This window comes from Crotalus tigris, unplaced genomic scaffold (assembly GCF_016545835.1).
Source record: "Crotalus tigris isolate CLP2741 ecotype Arizona unplaced genomic scaffold, ASM1654583v1 scf7180000024432.2438137, whole genome shotgun sequence".
NCBI classification, from domain to species: Eukaryota; Metazoa; Chordata; class Lepidosauria; order Squamata; family Viperidae; genus Crotalus; species Crotalus tigris.
In genome coordinates this window covers 414,917-434,340 of record NW_024100599.1, presented here as the reverse complement: position 1 = coordinate 434,340, position 19,424 = coordinate 414,917, and the positions used below count along the sequence as shown (strand labels likewise).

Sequence of the window (19,424 nt, the reverse complement as noted above, 5' to 3'; positions counted from 1 at the left end):
CAGCGTGCATGGCTGAGGAATTCTGGGAGTTGAAGTCCACAAGTTATAAAGGCCAAGTTTGAAGACCCCCGCACTAATGAGTAAGGCTGGATTGTGCAACAGAAGAGTGTAGAAAATAGCCTATTACAATGACACCCTCCCCTCGTACTTGGAGGCGCGTAGCGAAGAAACAGCCTCGCAAATCACTCGGTATCGAAACGGCGACCAAGAACAGAGTCAGTGAAGGTTTCGGAATGACACTAGTTGGAGCCCTTTTTTTTGAGAAGCAAAAGACCGGTTAGCGCTAAGATGGATGTAACTACCATCCAAAGGAAGTAAAGAAAGGAAGGCGGTCCTGCCCGCTGCTTTTATGCGACTGGTTCCGCCTTGCTTAGCCGGCGCACGTGGCTGGGTTTCCGGCCGCGCTGCCATTCAGGCCCTTCCCCCTCCCTACTGCTCCTCCCCGTCTGCAAACCGAGCCAGTGGGGCCTCGGCTGCCTCTGAGGTGAATCTTGCGGAGCTGGACTCTCTGGTTGGTGTCAGGAACGGAGGGAAAGAGGCGGAGACGCTTCCTTCGCTCCTCTCGGGCATGAGCAGCGCCGGCTTCTGCGCGCCCAGGGACTTTAGTCGGAGGTTGAGGAAAATCCCCCTCAACGGGGGAACCGAAACCTTCCGAAGAGGGCCCCGGCGCGGGAGATGTGCTGCTTTCCGGCGGCTCCTAGAGCAGCATGTTCCCCGATACTGGCGCTAACACCTCCTCTGGCAGGGGCGGCGGGCAGGTGGAATCCGCAGGCACCGCGGTCGGTTCTGGCGCCTCTGGAGCCCCAAGTCCCGGGCACGGGGAATCCTGCAAGAAGAGTAGCAGCGTCCCAGCCGCGGCCGAAGGCGACGGCGAAGAGGACGAAGAAGAGGCGGCGGCGGCGAAGGCTCCCATCCTGTGGACCCGCTCCATGCTGGCCACCGGACTGGGGATGGTGGGGTTGGCCGTCTTCCTCTTCCATCTGGGGCAGCAGAAGCCGCCGCCGGAGAAGGAGGGGGAGGTCGGCGGACAGCTGTACGTGGCCTGGCTCCTGCTCCGGCTTGTCCTGTACCTGGTTTGTGCTGCCGGCGCCTTCTTACTCGGTTTATTGCTGGCTTTGGGGAGCCAAAGTCGTGGTCGCCTCCGCCCCCCGCCGGGTTTCCTCCCCGCCTGGAAGCGCCGTTACCTGGGAAGAGCGAGCGCGGCGTCGTTCTGGCGAGCTGCCGGGGTAAGCGATTGCCTTTCTCTGACCTCAGTTTTTTCTTCTCAGCCCCGACACTTTTCGACTCGAGGCTGGTGGTCCCCCCCCTCCCCTTTGGAAACAGGGCTGAGTTTAAGCCGGGAAGCATCTTGGCTCAGCCCTCTTTTGGATCCAAGTGCCTTGAATCTCTGAAACAAGCGAGCTCTCACCACAGACCTCCCATCTGCTACCTGTCCTCTACGTTGGGGATTAGAAGCCTTCAGGTATTCTGGGCTTTCGGTAAATCACTGTTGCCTGACATTAAAGCTCTATTGCACTTGTTACAGAGGATCGAGAAAAATGGGAAGAGGAGATGTGAGTGGGTGGGTATGCGATTTTCACTTTCCCTCTTTGGAAAAATGTTACTTTGGAAAAGTTGAGCTTTCTGACACCTGGGTGTGATTGGGAAGTCAGTGCGTTTTTGGAGCACAGTCCTTAGGGACCACAATTGGGATGGCAATTCGGTTGTTAAATGAAGCAGTTGCTAAGTGAAACTGCTACTGTGCTTATCTTGTTTAAGCTTTCCTTTGCTTTACAAATGGGTGTAGGCTGTAAATGTGAGAACTGATCATAAAGTGAATTTTCCATCAGTGTCATAACTGAATGGTTACTAAATGAGGCAGTTGCTAAAGGAAGACTTAACCTGCAGGATTAAGATGGGTCACATTGCTAGCATGACCAGATGTTTGATTACTGCTGGGTCATAAATAAAAACAAACACTGCAAACCCATTGAAAAACCTTGAGTTTGCAATTTGAGAATTGCATACCTTTAATTTAAACAGATTCTGTTTCCCTCTGCATAACAGCTAACTTACAAACTTGCAGAACTCTTTGTATTGTTTTAGCTCTTCAGTCTGGAACAAATGGTGAAAAGAAGCAATGAAGTAGTAATTTTTTAGCACATTGACAAACAACATGTGGGCATGTTTTTTCATAACCACTCAATGCCTGTGACCTGAAAATTTAAAATCTTTTGGGCAATAAAGTGCTCTTTATCTTTTAATTTCTATAGCATTTTTGTAGAAATACTTGTGTAGCCTAGAATATTGAAACAGTTGAGAACAAAAAAGTTTTTTAAAACCCTTCAAAGTGTTGCAGGAGAAGCAAAACAATCCACATTAGCTCAAAGCCTGAGGAAAAGAATAGGTTGTTAACAGTTTGTTTGAATGAGGGAAAGTAGAGAGTTAGTATACAGACGTTTGTAGGTATGCTGTGCCAGAGTCAGGTCTGCCATAGAGATTCAGATTTTATTGATTAAATGTGCTTTGAGTTATTTTAAGCTAGCATCTAAGTGGATGAATTACCATAAGATCATAGAGAGTTTGCCATAGGTTTAGCCCAGCCCTGTGCAGGAACAAGGGCATCCCAAATTCTAAATCCATTGAATGAACAGTTCTGTATTGAAACAAATGTAATTTGTTTACTTAGAAATAGTTTTAAAATTTGGATCCTTCTAGTTCTGAATTGCAAGTAAAATTAATTTGAGAATAATGTTTTTGTAGTAAAGTCAACTTATTTTGGATACTATGGTACAAATGGATTGCTTGATAATATATTATCACTGTTATTGAAAAAAAAGCTACTAGGGTATGGCAATTAGAGTGTTGGATTTTGATTAAGCAAACCTAGCTTCAGTTCTTTTAGCCATGGAATTAGCTGGATGTTCCTGGCTAGTTTTCTCACAATATTTCTCACAGCTAGCAAAGTACCGGTAGTTGTTGTGGGGATAATTTGAAGAGCAAGGTTTGAAGACAGCAAAGTCCACATTTTGGACAGAGAGGGCCGTTGGTTTGAAAGAAGGATCAAAGAGGCCATCTATGTCAAAACTGAACAACCCTCTTTCAACAGAGGGGAAGGAATATGACATCTATCTCCAGTCTACAATACAGTCCTTTCAGCAGTTCCAAGAAGGCTGCACACCCATTTGCATTAAGGTGACCCGAGGAAACAGATAAATCTCCAACTGGTCTCAATGACTCTTTAAAAGAATGCAAATGACCAGCTGTCTGCAAGGAATATAAATTCTTCCATTCCCGACCATCCAGTCAGAGCTGAAGAAGCTTCTTGGATGAGAAGCTTAACATCTTCAAAGAAAAAGTCCAGTTGACCCTTGAAAAAGCATCTTTGGGACAATCATGACCTGGATGGCTGAGAATCTCCATAGACAGATTCCATATATTTTATTTTGAGATTAAATTTTCCTCAAATTGAAGTTGATTCTTGGTGACTTTATGGGCAACTGTGGAAATGGTTTTACATTGCCTTTTTCTAGAATATTTTTCAGCTTTGGGAAAGCTTAGAGCTCAAGAGCTCTCTAAAAGTCTCTAATCCAAGTCCTAGCCAGGTACAAATCTACTTACTTAAACCCTCATCAGTTACTTCCTTTATGCATCTTGATGTGTAATCTTTTTGTTATGGTTTTGATTACATGTACCCAGGATCAGAATGATTATGGTTTTGTTGAGCGCCAACATTTTGTACATTTTATATAGAAATTATATCTGAAGAAAAACTGCCAATATAAAGCTCAAAAATTTGTTAATCTGATTCTATATCAATTAGAATCTGAATTTGAAAAGCAGCTTTTGTATGTTATATATATGCACACATTTATCTTACATATTTCTAACTACGTTAATATGTACATTAGATGAGAATGTTGTGATGCTACTGTGTTAATGCGGTATGTGCTGTATGTATGTTTGCCGTGTATATATTACGGAGTAGAATGTAATAATTTACTATAGATAATTGTCAATATGATCACCTTGCATTTTGGTTTGTTGTTTTTGTACCTTTAATGGCTGATGTTTATGATATCAAATGTTGTTGACCATAATTAGACTCAAATAAGTGACCATATCTGTTGAATGTAATGTTTTCACTTGGATGTGATATCTTCTGAAAGGGAGAGCTGTTATTGTCAAGATTTAAAAACACACTGTTACGAGTACAGCCTCATTGGAAATCAGTATTTTAAACATCCTTGTAATGTATTCCAGCTGCACCTCGTGGAACAATATTGCATATAAGTCAACAGGAGTTACGAACCTGCAACATTGTGGTTGCTAGTCTTGAGTCTTTAACAATAGTTCATTGGCTAATCTTGTGTGCAAGATTATTCATTATACTGAACAATTATTTTATTGATTTGTATATTTACATAACTAATTAGGCCTTAGTAATGCAAAAGGTTTCTTAAGTGAGAGAGTTTGCTGATAACTGCTATCTTTGGATAATGACCCAACATTTCTTTTACCTTCTAGATTTCAAGAATGAAGGTTTCTTGTTCTTAGTCTGTAGAAACCATTCAGATAGGATAGATGGGCAAGTGATTGTCTATAGATTTCTAACCTTGGATTGACAGCTTCAGCTCTGATAAAGTAGCTCAGCTAAAAAAAAATCATAGTTTTGCATAGTTCTCATTTTTTGAATGTCCCTTTATAATTGTTGTTTTGGCTGCTTTCTTTACCAATAAGTCTAGTATTCTTTTAGATTCTCTTTTTCATAAAATACCCTGCCTATTTTTTATGTAATTATTCATCTTTATTGTGTCAAGATTTTTGTGTGTATCCTTGGGGCAACATTTAAAATGTTCACGAGTGCTTTGAAAATAAACCCGTCTTTTAAATCATCTATTTGCAGACCAAGCTTGAGCAATGTGTAGAGGGGAAGGACCACACTGATAAATAAATAAAAATCTTCCCAGTGAGCTGCAAAAGAATGTCTGGCTCACTTATTCAGTTGTTCTATTGCCAGTGAAGCAGTGTTTGTGCTGGAGAAAGTAGTGGTGAGGCTCGGGGGCATTCAGCAGCCCATCTTTTGGGATAGTGTCCCCATAGATATTCAGTAAATTATAGATGTTACAGTAATAAGTAAGAAAAGAGAGAACATCCCTATATTCTATGTCTTCCAGTTATGAAATACTGATATTTTCCTTTTTAGGTTATGTATAGGAGTATACTTTATTTTCAAATATTTAAATGTACTATATATTATCACATTTTATTTACAATTGTTTATATTTCATAGAGACACTTTATGAAGGACAGATATGTAAGGTAGGATATAAACTGATTTTTTTTAATGTTCACACAATCTACTGAGTTTTTAAAAAAACAAATTCAGATATGGATTCTATGATATAAAAATGTATAAACATTAGCTTGGAAGGAAATTTATTATGATAACTTGTACTTAATAATTTGTACATTATATCAGACATAGCACAGTTTGTGTTGGATGCATTAGTCAATTCTTGTTCTGTGGAGTATTCAACCATGTCTATTATGGGTGCATCTTTTTCTGGCTTTTAGAACCTCATATCTGGAAATGTACAAGAACCAGTCCAGTCAAGGAGAGTGGTAATTTCTCATAACATGGACAAAGCTCTGAAAGAAGGTAGGAGTCTCCTAAGATCCTTTTGAAATATCTCATACTCTTCTCTTTCTCCTTGCTCAAATTCGAACATTCAGCAAGAATTACATGTATTTTCAACATCTTTTATTTTCATCATAAATAGTTGAAACCTCTGTTTACCAGATTTCAATATCGTAGACTCAAGTCTGAATTTCTATTCCAATTTTCATAACAACTTGTAAGTGATGCAATTGCATCATTTGCATCAATTTATGTCATTTGCATATTGAAATAATGAAGCATCTGAGATTTTGCTACCTGATTTCTGTCCACATCTATCTCATTCTGGGAAATAATGAGTTGGCATAAATTATACAAAAGTCCCTCAAGTATTCTTAAAATGCATATTATAACTCTTATCAGTTGGAAAATGTATTTATTTTCTACAAGTTAAGAAAAAAGAGTATTCAGGGATGAATATGCATTGCACTTGCTTGATTTGCAATGCCAAAATGATCCCTGCCAAATGATGATGACTTTGGCAGCTCTGGAATAAGAAATTCCATGTTTGACATCTGTAAACAATAACGTATACTGCCTCTTCAGCATTCTTTTTTTCCCCATGCCTTCCACTTTAACCACTATTACAAAGTCCCTACAATATTGTTGGGAAAATTTCAGAAGTGGTTTGCTACTTCTTCCGTCCTAGGCTTGAGAGAGAGTGACTGCCCCAAGGTCACTCATCTGGCTTTGTGCTGAAGACTAGAACTCAAGTCTCCCAGGTTCTATCCTGATGCCTTCAACATCAACACCAAGTCTAAAGTCTTTAGACTTCAGCTTTTTATGCCATTGCTATTCACAATATTAGCAGCTGCTTTCTAAAGAGTGAATATACACAATCCTGTCTCAAGCCTCAATGACAGAAGGAGATCCAAAGCATTTTTATTTGTATCAGTATCAGTAAATACCCTACTTCTCATATATTCTAGGATTACGGCATAAGACACCAGGAAGATGGGGAATGCAGCATTAAGCACAAGAAATTTTTAGCAGTACAGATCCATAGGACCAGGGTGTATTTACTCAAAGGGCTTTTTGGGAGAAGAGGTTTAAAACTTCCAGTGTTTCATCCAGCGGCCTCAGATTGTTATTCTAATTATAGAATACATAAATCCTATTGGCTCTGTTGATTAAATGATCAAGAACTCTAGTGAATTAGCTGTCTGATTACTGGACAATGCACTTTTTTTAAAAAAAAAATTATTAGAATAATGAAAAACGAAAGATTTACATTAGGTATTAACAGTTGAATAGCACAAGGATAAAATATAAAAGATGATTAAAATAATTTTGAGCAATTTTTCTAGTAATACATTTTTCTATTCATTGTTTCTCCAGTTGCTGAGCAGAATCTATATATTTATACTGTGAACATTATATATTATTGCCAGTATCTATTTAAGTCTTTTCATCTAATATTTTTGATTGGTCTCATTAGTTTTTTCTAGAAATCATGCTCCAAGTGTCTAAATTTACTCTATATAATATGTAATGTATATGGGAGTCATTCTTGCTCAAATTTGGTTGGATTTTCACTATAGATACACTGTATGCTTTCAGTCTTGCCATCACTGCATAGTCTCCATTGTTAGCCTCCCAATCTTACATTATCAGCAAAGTTTCTCTTTTGTCTCAAATTGGAAGATACTAGACAATTTTCTGGACAGTACCATTCAAGTATCTAGCAGCTGAAGACACGTGAAGGGCAGCATGTATTATCAGAATAGTTCTTAGTGTGTTTTCTTATTGTCTATTGTGCTGGCTTCTATTATAAGATTCAAATCAACAAAGCTGATAATTCTATACTGCTGAAGTGACCAAATGAGAGTGGATTGTGCCCAGACCCAATTTAGTCTGGCATTTGTTTTCTCACAGTAGCTAATTGGATGCTTCTGGAGTGATTACAGGGAGGAATTAGAAATATATCATCTTTCCCGTTATTGTCCCCCTGCAATGATTTGGAAACATGCAGCCCCAGGTAGAGATTACATTGAGTTTTAAAACTAATAACCTTGATAGATTGTCACCTTTAACCCATCCAAGTTAGTGGTCATCTTCTCATCGTGTAGTAATCTATTTCAAGAGTTGATTAGAATTTTTTTTTTAAAAAAAACCATTTTTTTGTTCTATCCTTCTGGTCAGCTTCATTGTGAAAGAAAAAATAGATTATGTAAATACAGAAAAGAATAAGTCAGTTATATGACCAATAGATTCCAGTGTCCTTATGCAGATATAAGGAATCAAGAGGAAGGTTTAATTTAGGAAGTCAAATTTGATGTAATAGGCATTACCTACCCTTGGTGGGATGAAACCCGTGAGAAAAATGATATTGCTTATGATGCATTTTTGACAGATCTACTTTGTTCCAACAACTATGGCGTTTGTTTTTTTTTTTAGCATGGGATTGGGATAAGTCTCTTGGACTTTCTGTTCAGATATCTGGCTGAACAAATCCACTTATGGCCTTTCTGTGTTGATCTCCAGTAATTTTTTTCTTGGATTGCGTTTCTTGTGTTGTAAGATTGCCATTCTTATTTTAGAGAAGGAAGAAAATGTAAATGTTAAAAAAGAAAGTTGGCAGCTTTTTCAGATATAGTTCCTGCCTGACTTGGCAGAGTCAGGGAGGTGTTAAATATGGATTCATCCTGATGTTTTTTTCTTTCTTGCAGTGTTTGACTACATCTACCGAGATTACATTTTGTCTTGGTATGGAAACCTCAGCAAAGATGAAGGACAGCTGTATCATCTACTGTCTGAAGACTTCTGGGAAGCTGCCAAGCAGCTACGGCACAGGCTCAGTCACATTGATGTAGTTAGAATCATTTGCAATGATGTAGTGAAAGCTGTGCTCAACCATTTCTGTGATCTTAAAGCAGCCAATGTCAGGTAATAACACATCCCACAAACACACATATGTATCTTTTCTATTTGTGCATTAGTTATGGTTACTTTTTTTCTGCTTATGTCTGAATTGTGTTGAGATGGCAAAAGCAACTTTGAGGTAGTACTCATGGAAGCATCAGTGGTGACATGTCTTCTTGACAAGAGTGCTGCAAGCAGGTCCAAAATATTGGGTGTTTTGTCTCAGTATCATGCTGCTGAATTACAGATGGTCTGCTGAAGCACAGCATTGTTCCAGAGAGATTCAAATCCTGGATTTCACTAAAGACAGAGATATGATTAGGCTTGTTTATAGAATTTTATAAATTTCAAGAACATATAATATATCTATAATTATTTTTCCAAATATACTTCTTCTGTTTGATAACTCAGTTTTTTGCTCTTTATTAAAGTTGGGCAAATGAGCTTAACAAATATTAACTTTTGCCATTAATGCTTAAATTTTTTAACCAATAATCATGTTAATTAGGGTTATAAGACTTGAAATCCAAAACACCTATATGGCACAGGCTGAGAAATATGCATTAAGTATACATTAAGGTAGTTTCAGACATGGGTGCCTGACTCATTCCTTCTATTCTTGCAAAGAGATTAAATCTTCAGATATCTGTTCTCAGGGTCATTTATATCAGGGGTCCCCAATCTCTGAGCTGCAGCCCATTACCAGGCTGTGGTCTATGTGGAATTTGGCCACGCAAGTGGCTGGCCAGAGCGTGTACACGCACAGCTCAACTTGTGCAAGCGGCAGGCTGGCAGTCAATCACACGTATGTGCGCTGGCCCGCCACTCATGCAACCCAGTTCCCCTATCCTCCCCATCTGATCCGCCAAGCCACAAAGATTGGGGACCACTGATTTATATGAACTCCTGCAATGATATCTCCTGTTGTAATTTTAGATATCCTTTTTGATTCTGCTGAACATTACAGCAGTGGTTGGTTGGAGTAGTTGAAAGGATTGCTACAAGAAGGTGCCTGATAGCCTCTCTTTCATATCCAGAGACATTATCTACTTTCTCATTAAAGCAGTTTATGGAAAAGTGAGTTTCTATGTCATTTGCACCTTATGTGGCAAGAGACTATATTAGTAAAAGATGCAGAGCATGGATCTGTGCTCAGAACTTAGTCGAAAAAGCTTGGGATTCTCCTCATCTTCACTCTCTCCTCTTCCTGTCTATTTAAAATGGTTTAATAATTGAGTAGCAGTCTTAAGTTAGCATGATTTAATAATGGTTGTAGTACGCAGATTAGAAAATTGAGTTTCAAGGTCATTGAAACTCAATGGGTAATTATAGACCAGTTGTTTTCAATTTGTTGTATTTATATTTTGATGAAGAGTTTTCCAGGAAATGTACAAAGTGGAAAAAAGCCAATCAATTGGATTAAAAAGCAGCATCACATACAAGAACATGGAGGGAAATTATCAGAGCAGAATACAAAATGGCTTAGCCCTGAAATAATAGCAAAATTGGCAGCCGGGTTTATTTTGCTATAGTAAGGTGGTTTAGGCAGAAAAGTAGGACCATTATGAAAGAAGTGATGTTAATGTGGTGATGATATATGCTTTTAGTCATTTTGATAATCTTTATTGAGTCTACCTGATTTAAAAGACATGGCTAGTATTATCTTCTCTGGAAGTATCATAGCCAAAATAAATTCATTTATTCTAAGTAAAACCTTAATTGAGACTGCTCTAAAACTGCATCTTATGTTATGTTCATGCATTGTAGAGATTTTTTATCTATCTTTCTCTGCCTAAAATCCTACTGAGGTGATGCAAGTAAATAGATTACTTTCTTCTGATGAAGTTAGCTTTCTTCCGTAATTGAAATAGCAGTTGTGGAATAATTCCTACATTAAATCTCAACACAGACTTCTACTAAAAAGATGTGCATAATTCTGCTTTGTTTCCAGAAATCTAATATATGATTGTGCCACAGCCCACTCCCATTTTTTTTCTGGTCTTGATAGTAATTAAAGATATGAGTTTATTCTAGTTACATGTTCAGTACAACTTACATGATTTGAACATTCTCATGTCTTGTGACAATTATATGCAAGTTGCTTAATTGCCATTGATATTCTTACAGCTTTAAAAAATGTGTAGAGAAATCAAATTCACCTGAGAAATAGATTGAAAGATAGTTGAAGTACTGTTTGTACTCTATCCTTTGCCTTCCTTTAATAGCTTTTCCAGCACACTCATTTTAATGCATGTAGCAAATGTGGGAAACATGAGAGGACTTTTATCTGTAAATCTTAATGCCTGCCAAAACATTCTAAATATAAGTAGAAAATTGATCTTCTCTAGTCTACCTTTTTTAGCTAACATAACAAACTGAGCATCTGTTTTACTGTACGTTCTTTACAGTTGCTAGCCTAAATTATATCTTATCCATAAATTCCTAATCAAGCATCTTTTAATTTAGCAATTTTTAAAACTTAGGTATCTGAGATATGCAGATAAAGCAATGAAGTTATGTGCCGTAATAGAAAAGCCAAGGAAAATTTTAGATTTATTGTTGTGGAAACCATCTCTCAGTTTCAAGTCATGCTTGTTAGGGATCACAAGTGATCTATCAAGGTAAAGAAGTATCAGGATAACTTCAAAGACACATCTTGATTTAAGGATGGAGTTAAACAGATAAAAGGCTTAAATAAAACAACCCACGTTACCTTGCATTTTTTTATTATTATTATTATTATTATTATTATTATTATTATTATTATTATTATTATTATTATTATTTTGCTTTCCTGGACCAGTTACTAATATACAGTGCTGTGAAAAAGAAAGTGCACCCTCTTTGAGTTCTATAGTAACAAATCAATGTAAATTGATTTTTTTCTGTAAGCATATATCTTGGTTCCCAGAGACACTTAGTATTTGTTTTTTTGAAAATAATGTATAGTGAAGATGAGTCAGGGTTCTGAAATATTTTACTGCTATGTCTTTTGGTACTTAGCACTGTAAAAAAGTTTTCAGTTTTTAGCACAAGTCAATCTAATATATTTTTGTATAGTTGTCCTCTGCATGCAGACTTACATTGCAAATATTTTACTGGTTGGTAGTCTGGATGTTTGCTAAATAAATCTCACATTGATATTATAGGTTGTTCTGCAAATTGATGGCTTTTTATATAAAAAAACTGAAATTAAAGCCATCCATTATGTCCATAAAAATAGAAAAGTTCCTTAATAAATTTTATATTAAAATGTAATAAAATGTAGTTTGAAACTACGGAAAAAATAAAATTGTGGTTTTCTCATAAGAAATGTATGTAAGAAAACTTCCTTTGAGAAAAGAAATAAAATAATATGATGCCTTATTCAGTTAGAATATTTATTGTCAAGTACAATCCCAAAACATCTGGGATCTCCACTTGTACACTATCGGCAGCTTTACTTGGAACAGTTTGTGTCCTGGAATGATATCTTTCAACACCAACAAACAAAATCTACCTCTCCTAGGTCCTTGGGAAGGACTTGATAGATAGACTAAAATGACAATTCTGACTATGCAATCAACTATAATAATGATGATGATGATGATATGTTAGCACTTCAAGATTGATGGAATGTTACTTTCTCAGGATTTGCAGATTGTAAAAGCCAGAAATAACACATGAGCACATGGAAAATTATATACAATAGTATATTAATCAAAATTTAAATGAGATAATGTAATTTGTTACTGAATATATGAAACTACCCCCTTCAGAAATTAATGATCTATTAAATAAACTTGTGAGCTGTTTTTCTGTTTAATTTGATTTTTTTCCATCAAAGTAGAATAGTTAGTCTGTCCTGCTTGACTATGCTTCATTTTTGTTTTAAACATAGTGCCTTATTATTACATTTTATTTTTAATCACAGCAAAAGTGAGAGTTTTTAAAAGATTGAACTATTCAACTTAAATTAATTCTTTACATATTCTTATTGTTTAAATGATTTGCAAATCCCCTTTTTAAACTTTTTCAATGTATCAGGGTTGAATATCACAATACTTTGATCTTTTTTTGCTTGATATGGAAGATTTGATGTAAACATTATTGTTCTTATTTCTCTTGTAAAAATAAAACTAAATCCACTGACAATTTTATTTTATTTGAAAATAACTTGGATGTTTACTGGTTCTGTAGATGGATATAGCATGTAGAATTGAATGTCTTCTCTGTGTTTCTTCACTGATTATACTTGGGATTTGGGAGATATAATTAGCTAATGTGAAAACATCTCTTAAGCTTATCCAAGAGTTGGAAGGCAGCGTAGTCCATTTTTCTGGTAATGCCACTCTTAACCTCCTATCCTTTTCTTTTATTTCTATCGTAGTGGAGAACGCTGGTTACGTGAGAAGTTCATAGAGAAATTCCGCTCCCCTTTCCTTTCCTTTGTGCCTTTGAGCATATTTTAGGGATGGCAAAGCATTGGATTTTGTTGGAGCAGTTGTTGGCCCTGTATACCTCCCAGTAAATTCATAGACATTGTATGCAATTGCCTTCTTGCAATTTGCTAGCCACTGAATGCCTAAAAGTAAAACAAAACCAATATGTCTAGAAGCACTGTAATGCTTACCATTACTGTGGTACTTGCCTAACTAATAGACTTTAAAAACAAAACAAAACAGTGTATCACAATCAAGCCAGGTCTTGAATGTAAGAATGTTTTAAATTACTGAATAATTTAAGATAGAGGTTTAATGGTAAATGTCTAAGTATTAAATCCACATTAGTAAAAGCTTTGAATAAATTTAATAAATTCCACTGAGGTTACTGAATTGCAATAAATTAATGTACTGTAGTACAAAGAAATTGGAAACTTCAGCTTTTCTTGGCCCAGATTTGGAATTTATAAGAAATAGTCGCTATCCTGAAACAACACAAGATTTTGTGTTTTCCTGGTTATGGCTAGAACTAATTTAGAAATCGCTTTCTCTCTTTCTTAGAATAATAAGCAAAAAGCAAAGAATTGTAGTGGAGAAATGAACAGTTATTCCATACGCCATTGTGAAATTTATTAGTATACAATTCAACAAAAGGAATGCTTTTCTCCTGTTTTTCTCTGGCTTGATAGTTCTAAATAATGGTGATTGAAGTCTGATTGCAGTGATATTATCTCATTTATAGATTGGAAGAACAACCACGGCCATTTTTACTGCATCCTTGTTTGAGGAACTCTGAAGAAGAGGCAAGATTCCTGCAAGCATGCTCTCAGACTCTGGTCTATTGTCTTCTGCCATCAAAGGATGCTCAGTCTTTAAGCTTGCGTATAGTCCTAGCAGAGATACTTGCAGCAAAAGGTGAGAAATAAATATCAATGGAAAAGAGTTTATTTGATAGTCTCAGTGCAAAATGCTATACATGTATTTATCTTGTTTAAGTTAGTATACAAATTGAGCAGTTATATAAAATACTGGATGGCATTAATTAGCCAATTAGAAATTTGTTCTTAACAATTTTTTTTCTAAAGATTTAATTGACTGATCAGCTGATTTAAAGCTCATAGCACCAGTTTTCCAGTGTTATAAGGTGGTGTTTACAAGAATAGATTAGCAATATTATAGTAAATTAATTCTCAAATCATAATTTGAAATCTGTGATCACAATTTTTAAAAGTGTTGTGAACTCTATTTTTTCTGTTTCAGTAAAGGCTATTAAGGATAGAAGTCCAGTTTTAACTTATAGGAAAAATCATCATGGAATACAATGGGGTTTTTTTCTGAGTATTGAGTAGAATTGAGTTATATGTTTTAAGAAATAAACTTTCTATATTGAAATACAGTTCTTATTAAAAGTGTTGTATTGATTCTACCTAACACATATTTTCTTTTTGTTTTTTGTTTTGCTAATTTTAGTACTGAAACCAATAGTAGAACTGTTGAGCGATCCAAACTACATCAACCACATGTTGCTTGTCCAGATGGAATACAGAGAACAGCTGATTGAGCGTCACAAGAGAGCCTATACATATGCTCCTTCTTATGAAGAATTCATCAAGCTTATTAACTGTAACTCAGATATTGAGTTCCTCAAACGATTAAGGTATCTCAATGTTTGTTCCCAGGAAACATAACAACTCCCCCCCACCTCTGTTGCTTTAAAGGAGGTGGGTTAAATGTGTCAAAGTCAAATATTTCAGTATTTATGGCTCTAATGTTATCATAGTCATATATAGGCAATATATGACCTATGTATGGTTTACATCTTTGTACCAAAGAATTTGAAACAGCTTATTCCGGTTTCCTGACAACAGAACAGGAAGCCCCAAGAATTTTTATCTTGCTGAATATTCCTATTGCTTTTTTGAGCCACAGAAAATAATGTTGTAGTTTCTGCTATAACTAAAGAGAATCTGGGGTTTACTTGAACACCAAAAGTCTTGTATATCTTAGATCAGGTTCCTTTCAAATTTCAGTTCTAATTTTCAGGACTTTAACATTTATCTCATAAAGTGTATTAAAGTTGCCATTTCAACAATTTTCACTTAATTCATAAACTGAACAATGTGTCTTTGATCAAGCAGTTCAGTTGCTCTTTGAATACAATTTGTTTTCATTGTAAAGAGTTATCTTGGAAAAACTTAATAGTAAAAGCACTCTTGGTTTTATTCAGCCTTAAAATGAGGAAGAGCATTGATCATTCTGTTTGGAACTGCTGGGTATGTAACTTGGCAACATCTGGTCTCTTGCAGATTTACCATCTTTCTTTCATTTCACTTTTTACCAGTGATAACCTTGCCAGAATACTTTTTTGAGGCATATGATAGTTATGGGAAAGAGCAGTATAACCTTAGCAGTTCTCATCTCTGCAAATAAACTCCAGCACAGATTTTATTTTTATTTAAAGTTGTACACATGCACATTAGCCCGCTGTTTCATATGAACTAACACTAGCTGTGGTTACATTGTTTAACAACATAAAAACTGGCATTATGCACTGTTTCTCTTGATAAAATATACTGACAAATGTTTAGGTTTTGATAGATTTCTAAATTATACCAGAATTCTGGTTATGGGATTTAATTTTATTGTATACTGGCAGTTTTCATTACCTATCCTGTTTGAGTTGTTCTGTTTTTCCCAACCAGACTTCTAATTTGACAGAATTTCTAAACTATTCTCAAGATTCTACCCCATCCATTTTCTGAGTGTCTATATTGCATATATTTCAGGTTATGTTTTCCAGTTTATTCTACTAAAAAAAATATCAGTCTTTGATCAATGACAGATGACATCTTAGTAGTCTTCTTTTTTCTGAGAAACTAACTCAGGAGAAACTAAGGCTGTCAGTCCAGATGTATAATATAGGGTTGGCTTAACTGTTTATTCCCCCAGAATAAAATCTTCAAACATTTTAACAATGTTCTGATAAAATATTTAAAAAAAAATGTTTACAATTAGTCCTCAACGTACGACCATAATGGGGCCTGGAATTTGTATCAGTCATGATGGTCATAAGTAGAAGCATCCAAATGACAGGACCTGATTTTATGACTTTTTTGCAATGTTCATTAAGCAAATCCATATATTATTGTAGCACTTTTGTTAGAAACTGGCTGAAAAAAATTGGATACCAGCAAAAAAAATAAAAATAAATTGTGGTCATTGATCTTGAAACACTGCAACCAGGCATAAAGGTGAAGTGGTTGCCAAGCACCAAAAATGCAGTCATCTGAGCAGGGTGTGTGTGTGCAGCTTTTGGAAGTCCAGAATCAGGATGTAAGTAATTTTTGGGTCTGCCTTTGTCTTTGAATGATCACTAAGAGACTGGTCATTAAGCAAGGACTACTTGTGTTTTAGATTATTCCAAGTGATACCAACCCTCCTGCACAGACAGAGTTTGCATTTATATTAATATATTAATAGTCCTGATATTTATCAACTTTACAGGCAGTGGATAAAATTTGAGTCCCGATATCCCCTGCAGAACATTCTACGTCTGTTAAATTTAGGTTTCATAATGTTTCTGGGAAGATGGGGGAGCAGGCTGATAGAAGGTTTGGCAGCAGTGTTGGAAAGATTGGATGTAGATGAGATGAGATATGTCATGATTTGAAGTTGGCACTAATGAAAGCATTGTTTGGAGGGCACTGTCTTAAGACTGCATTTGCAGTACAGTGGGGCACTTTCGGCTTGGATTTTGGAAGTTGTACAAGCTTTTCCTACTTCCTTAGAACTGTCATATTTTTCCAGCCACTCCTGTAGCAAGTGAGCCAGGTGGTAGATAGGGTGGCAGCCATAGAATAGACCCAACTGACTTGAAGGAACCTGAATTTAAGTGGAAATCTGAATATTATAAACCAGTGATGGCAAACCTTTTAGAGACCGAATGCCCAAAAACCGCCTCACCCCTGTGCCGCACTGCCCCCCACCTCACCCACCCGCAAGGCCACCCACAACCTCCATGGCCCGCAGCATCATCTGCATGCAACGGGGTGTGAAGACGGAGTCTTTTCCCGCTGCCCGGCTGCCATGTCCTTGGCTGCGCTGCTCCATGCAGGCCACGCCTGGGGGCGACTCTCTTCTGGGGGGGCTGCTGGTGAGGACGGGACTGGGGGCTGGGGCAATGGCGTGTGTGTGTGCCCACAGAGAGGGCTCTGAGTGCCACCTCTGGCAAGCATTCCATAGGTTCGCAACCACTTTTACAACCACTGTTATAAACTATTACTCTAATTGAGTTTTAACTCACTTTAGTTGAGGCTTCATTAGAGGCATCAGCTTAATATCAGATACATAAAGTGGGTTTATCTATAGTATTTCTTAGTAGTTTTCAGTGTTTTGATGGTGTCTATGTATGAGAGATAAAGACTGCCACAATAATAAGCAATCTGATACACACACACACACCACACACACACACACACACACACGTATAAAAGCTTTTTACAAAAAAAAAAAAAGAACATGCGTATCTTTTTAAGGAATTCATCAGAGCAAAGCCCAAATTTCTTATCCTTGATATTGCATAAAACCAGCATCTCAGTCTTGTTCCCTGAAAAACCCTATTTTTATTATTTCTGGAAAATGTAATACTGAGTTTACAGAAGATTATGTCAGAAACTTGGCCTTTTCTTCTTTTTGAATTCAGATATCAGATTATGGTGGAAATAGTTCAAGCAACTACTATCAGCAATATCCCCCAGATGAAACGCCAAAAAGGTAAGTTGTTTTTTTAGGACACATTTAAACATACTGCTAAATTTTGCTTATGATCATTTGTGCAGAAATGACAGTGACTGACCATTTGTAGTTGTAAAATTCTATATGATGGTATGGATTTCACAAAGCATCCAGTACTATAGGAATCAGACAACTATTAAAAAAATAAGTCTAAGGATTTCTGAAATGTTTTCCTTAAAATAACAAAACATATTGCATGCAGCTGACTTTTCAAACCAGTGAGGGTTTTGAAAATATTGATATATTGTGCGGAATCACCAGTTCAATCAGGCTCAGACATAGGAAAAGCTTTATGGCAAGAACAAACATTCTTGAGAGTACGCAAGAACAAAATCGAATTAAAAGATGGAAGAAGGAGACCACTTAGCAATTAATAACATTAAAGGAGGATATGATTGAAGGATCCAATCTCCTTTATACTACTTGGAGGACCTGAATAGGATGAGGGTTGAAGTGCCTAAGTGTAAAACTGATTTGCTGAAGTGGAAGCTCTTAGCCATACAACATGCTATGTGAATGTGGAGACATACAGAGCCCAGCTCATTTGCTGGTATGTTAGCTACTACCGGAAACATGTACCAATAATGACTTATTTTTGACCAACGACAAAGCCATGAAGGTGTCTTCATTCTGGCAGTTTAAAGTTTGATCTGGACACAGCAGAAAACCATTCACTTTTTTTCCTTTTTAAGTCAGAGCCTTGTAATTTATTACAGGTAATCCTTGATTTACAACCATTCATTTACTGACTGTTCAAAGTTACAGTGCCTGACTTATGACCAGTTTTCATACTTATGGTTACATGGTCAAAATTTAGGCTTTTCGCAACAGGCATGTATTTATTTATGGAGTGCTAACTACAGTTGATATTTTCAGTTATGTGTGATCTATATGTGCTCTGGAACAGCAGCCCCCAACCTTTTGGGCACCAAGGACTGGTTCCGTGGAGAGAGGGTTTTCCATGGACTGGAGGAGGCGTGGTTTCGTGTGCTGCCTGCAGCCTGCAGATGAGGCTTCTCTTTTTGTGCAGCCTGGTTTCTGGCATGCGGCCAGATGCTGGTCTGTGGACGGGGGTTGGGGACCCCTACTTTGGAACATCCTCAGGATTACAGGGGGCCAAATTTGTCTTCAATTGAGCACCAAACACACATGCTTTATTTTCTTCTTTCAGTTAGTGATTTTTAAACATTTTGCAGTTGAGGAACTTTTTTTCAGACTGCTACTTTTGCTTGATTGCTTTATTTGTTTCGGAATTTTCTGATTTTAATGTGTTGTAACATGCTCCTCAAAACCACAGGCATTTTCAAAATAAAACTTTAATAAAATAAAGTATTTTATAGACTATATGATGCTATGTGTCTAATGAAATTTTTTTTAATAAATATTTTTTGTTGAGTTTTATAAAGGTAATAAGGGGATAGGGTCAAAAAGGGTAAGACAACGGGAAACATACAAAAAGGTTAGACCAGGGAAAAGGGATAACACAAAAGTGGGATTAATCCCACAAAATAACATCGCTTCAGCAAGTCTACCAATCCGGGTTTACATATTAAATCTTAATAATTAACTCTATTATTAAACAACTTTCCATATAATCATGTAAATAACAAATTAGTCAATAAATCTCATTATGTCTAATGAATTTTTAATACTTGTTTCAGTGCCTACATTTTTTAAATTATGTGTAC

The 19,424-nt window shown here is 36.7% G+C and overlaps 1 protein-coding gene across 3 annotated transcripts in view; it reads left to right on the top strand.

Annotated features, from left to right (window-relative positions):
- The first annotated feature begins 430 nt into the window (after window positions 1-430).
- SNX25 (sorting nexin 25) overlaps window positions 431-19,424 on the top strand; it is a 75,412-nt gene continuing 56,418 nt past the window's right edge. For all 3 annotated transcript variants that reach the window (XM_039330769.1, XM_039330768.1, XM_039330766.1), the window contains exons 1-6: window positions 431-1,226; window positions 5,557-5,641; window positions 8,329-8,545; window positions 13,685-13,857; window positions 14,413-14,599; window positions 17,645-17,715. In XM_039330769.1, coding sequence (XP_039186703.1) covers window positions 708-1,226; window positions 5,557-5,641; window positions 8,329-8,545; window positions 13,685-13,857; window positions 14,413-14,599; window positions 17,645-17,715 — 1,252 coding nt within the window. In that variant the 5' untranslated portion in view covers window positions 431-707. The remainder of the gene's footprint in view (window positions 1,227-5,556; window positions 5,642-8,328; window positions 8,546-13,684; window positions 13,858-14,412; window positions 14,600-17,644; window positions 17,716-19,424) is intronic.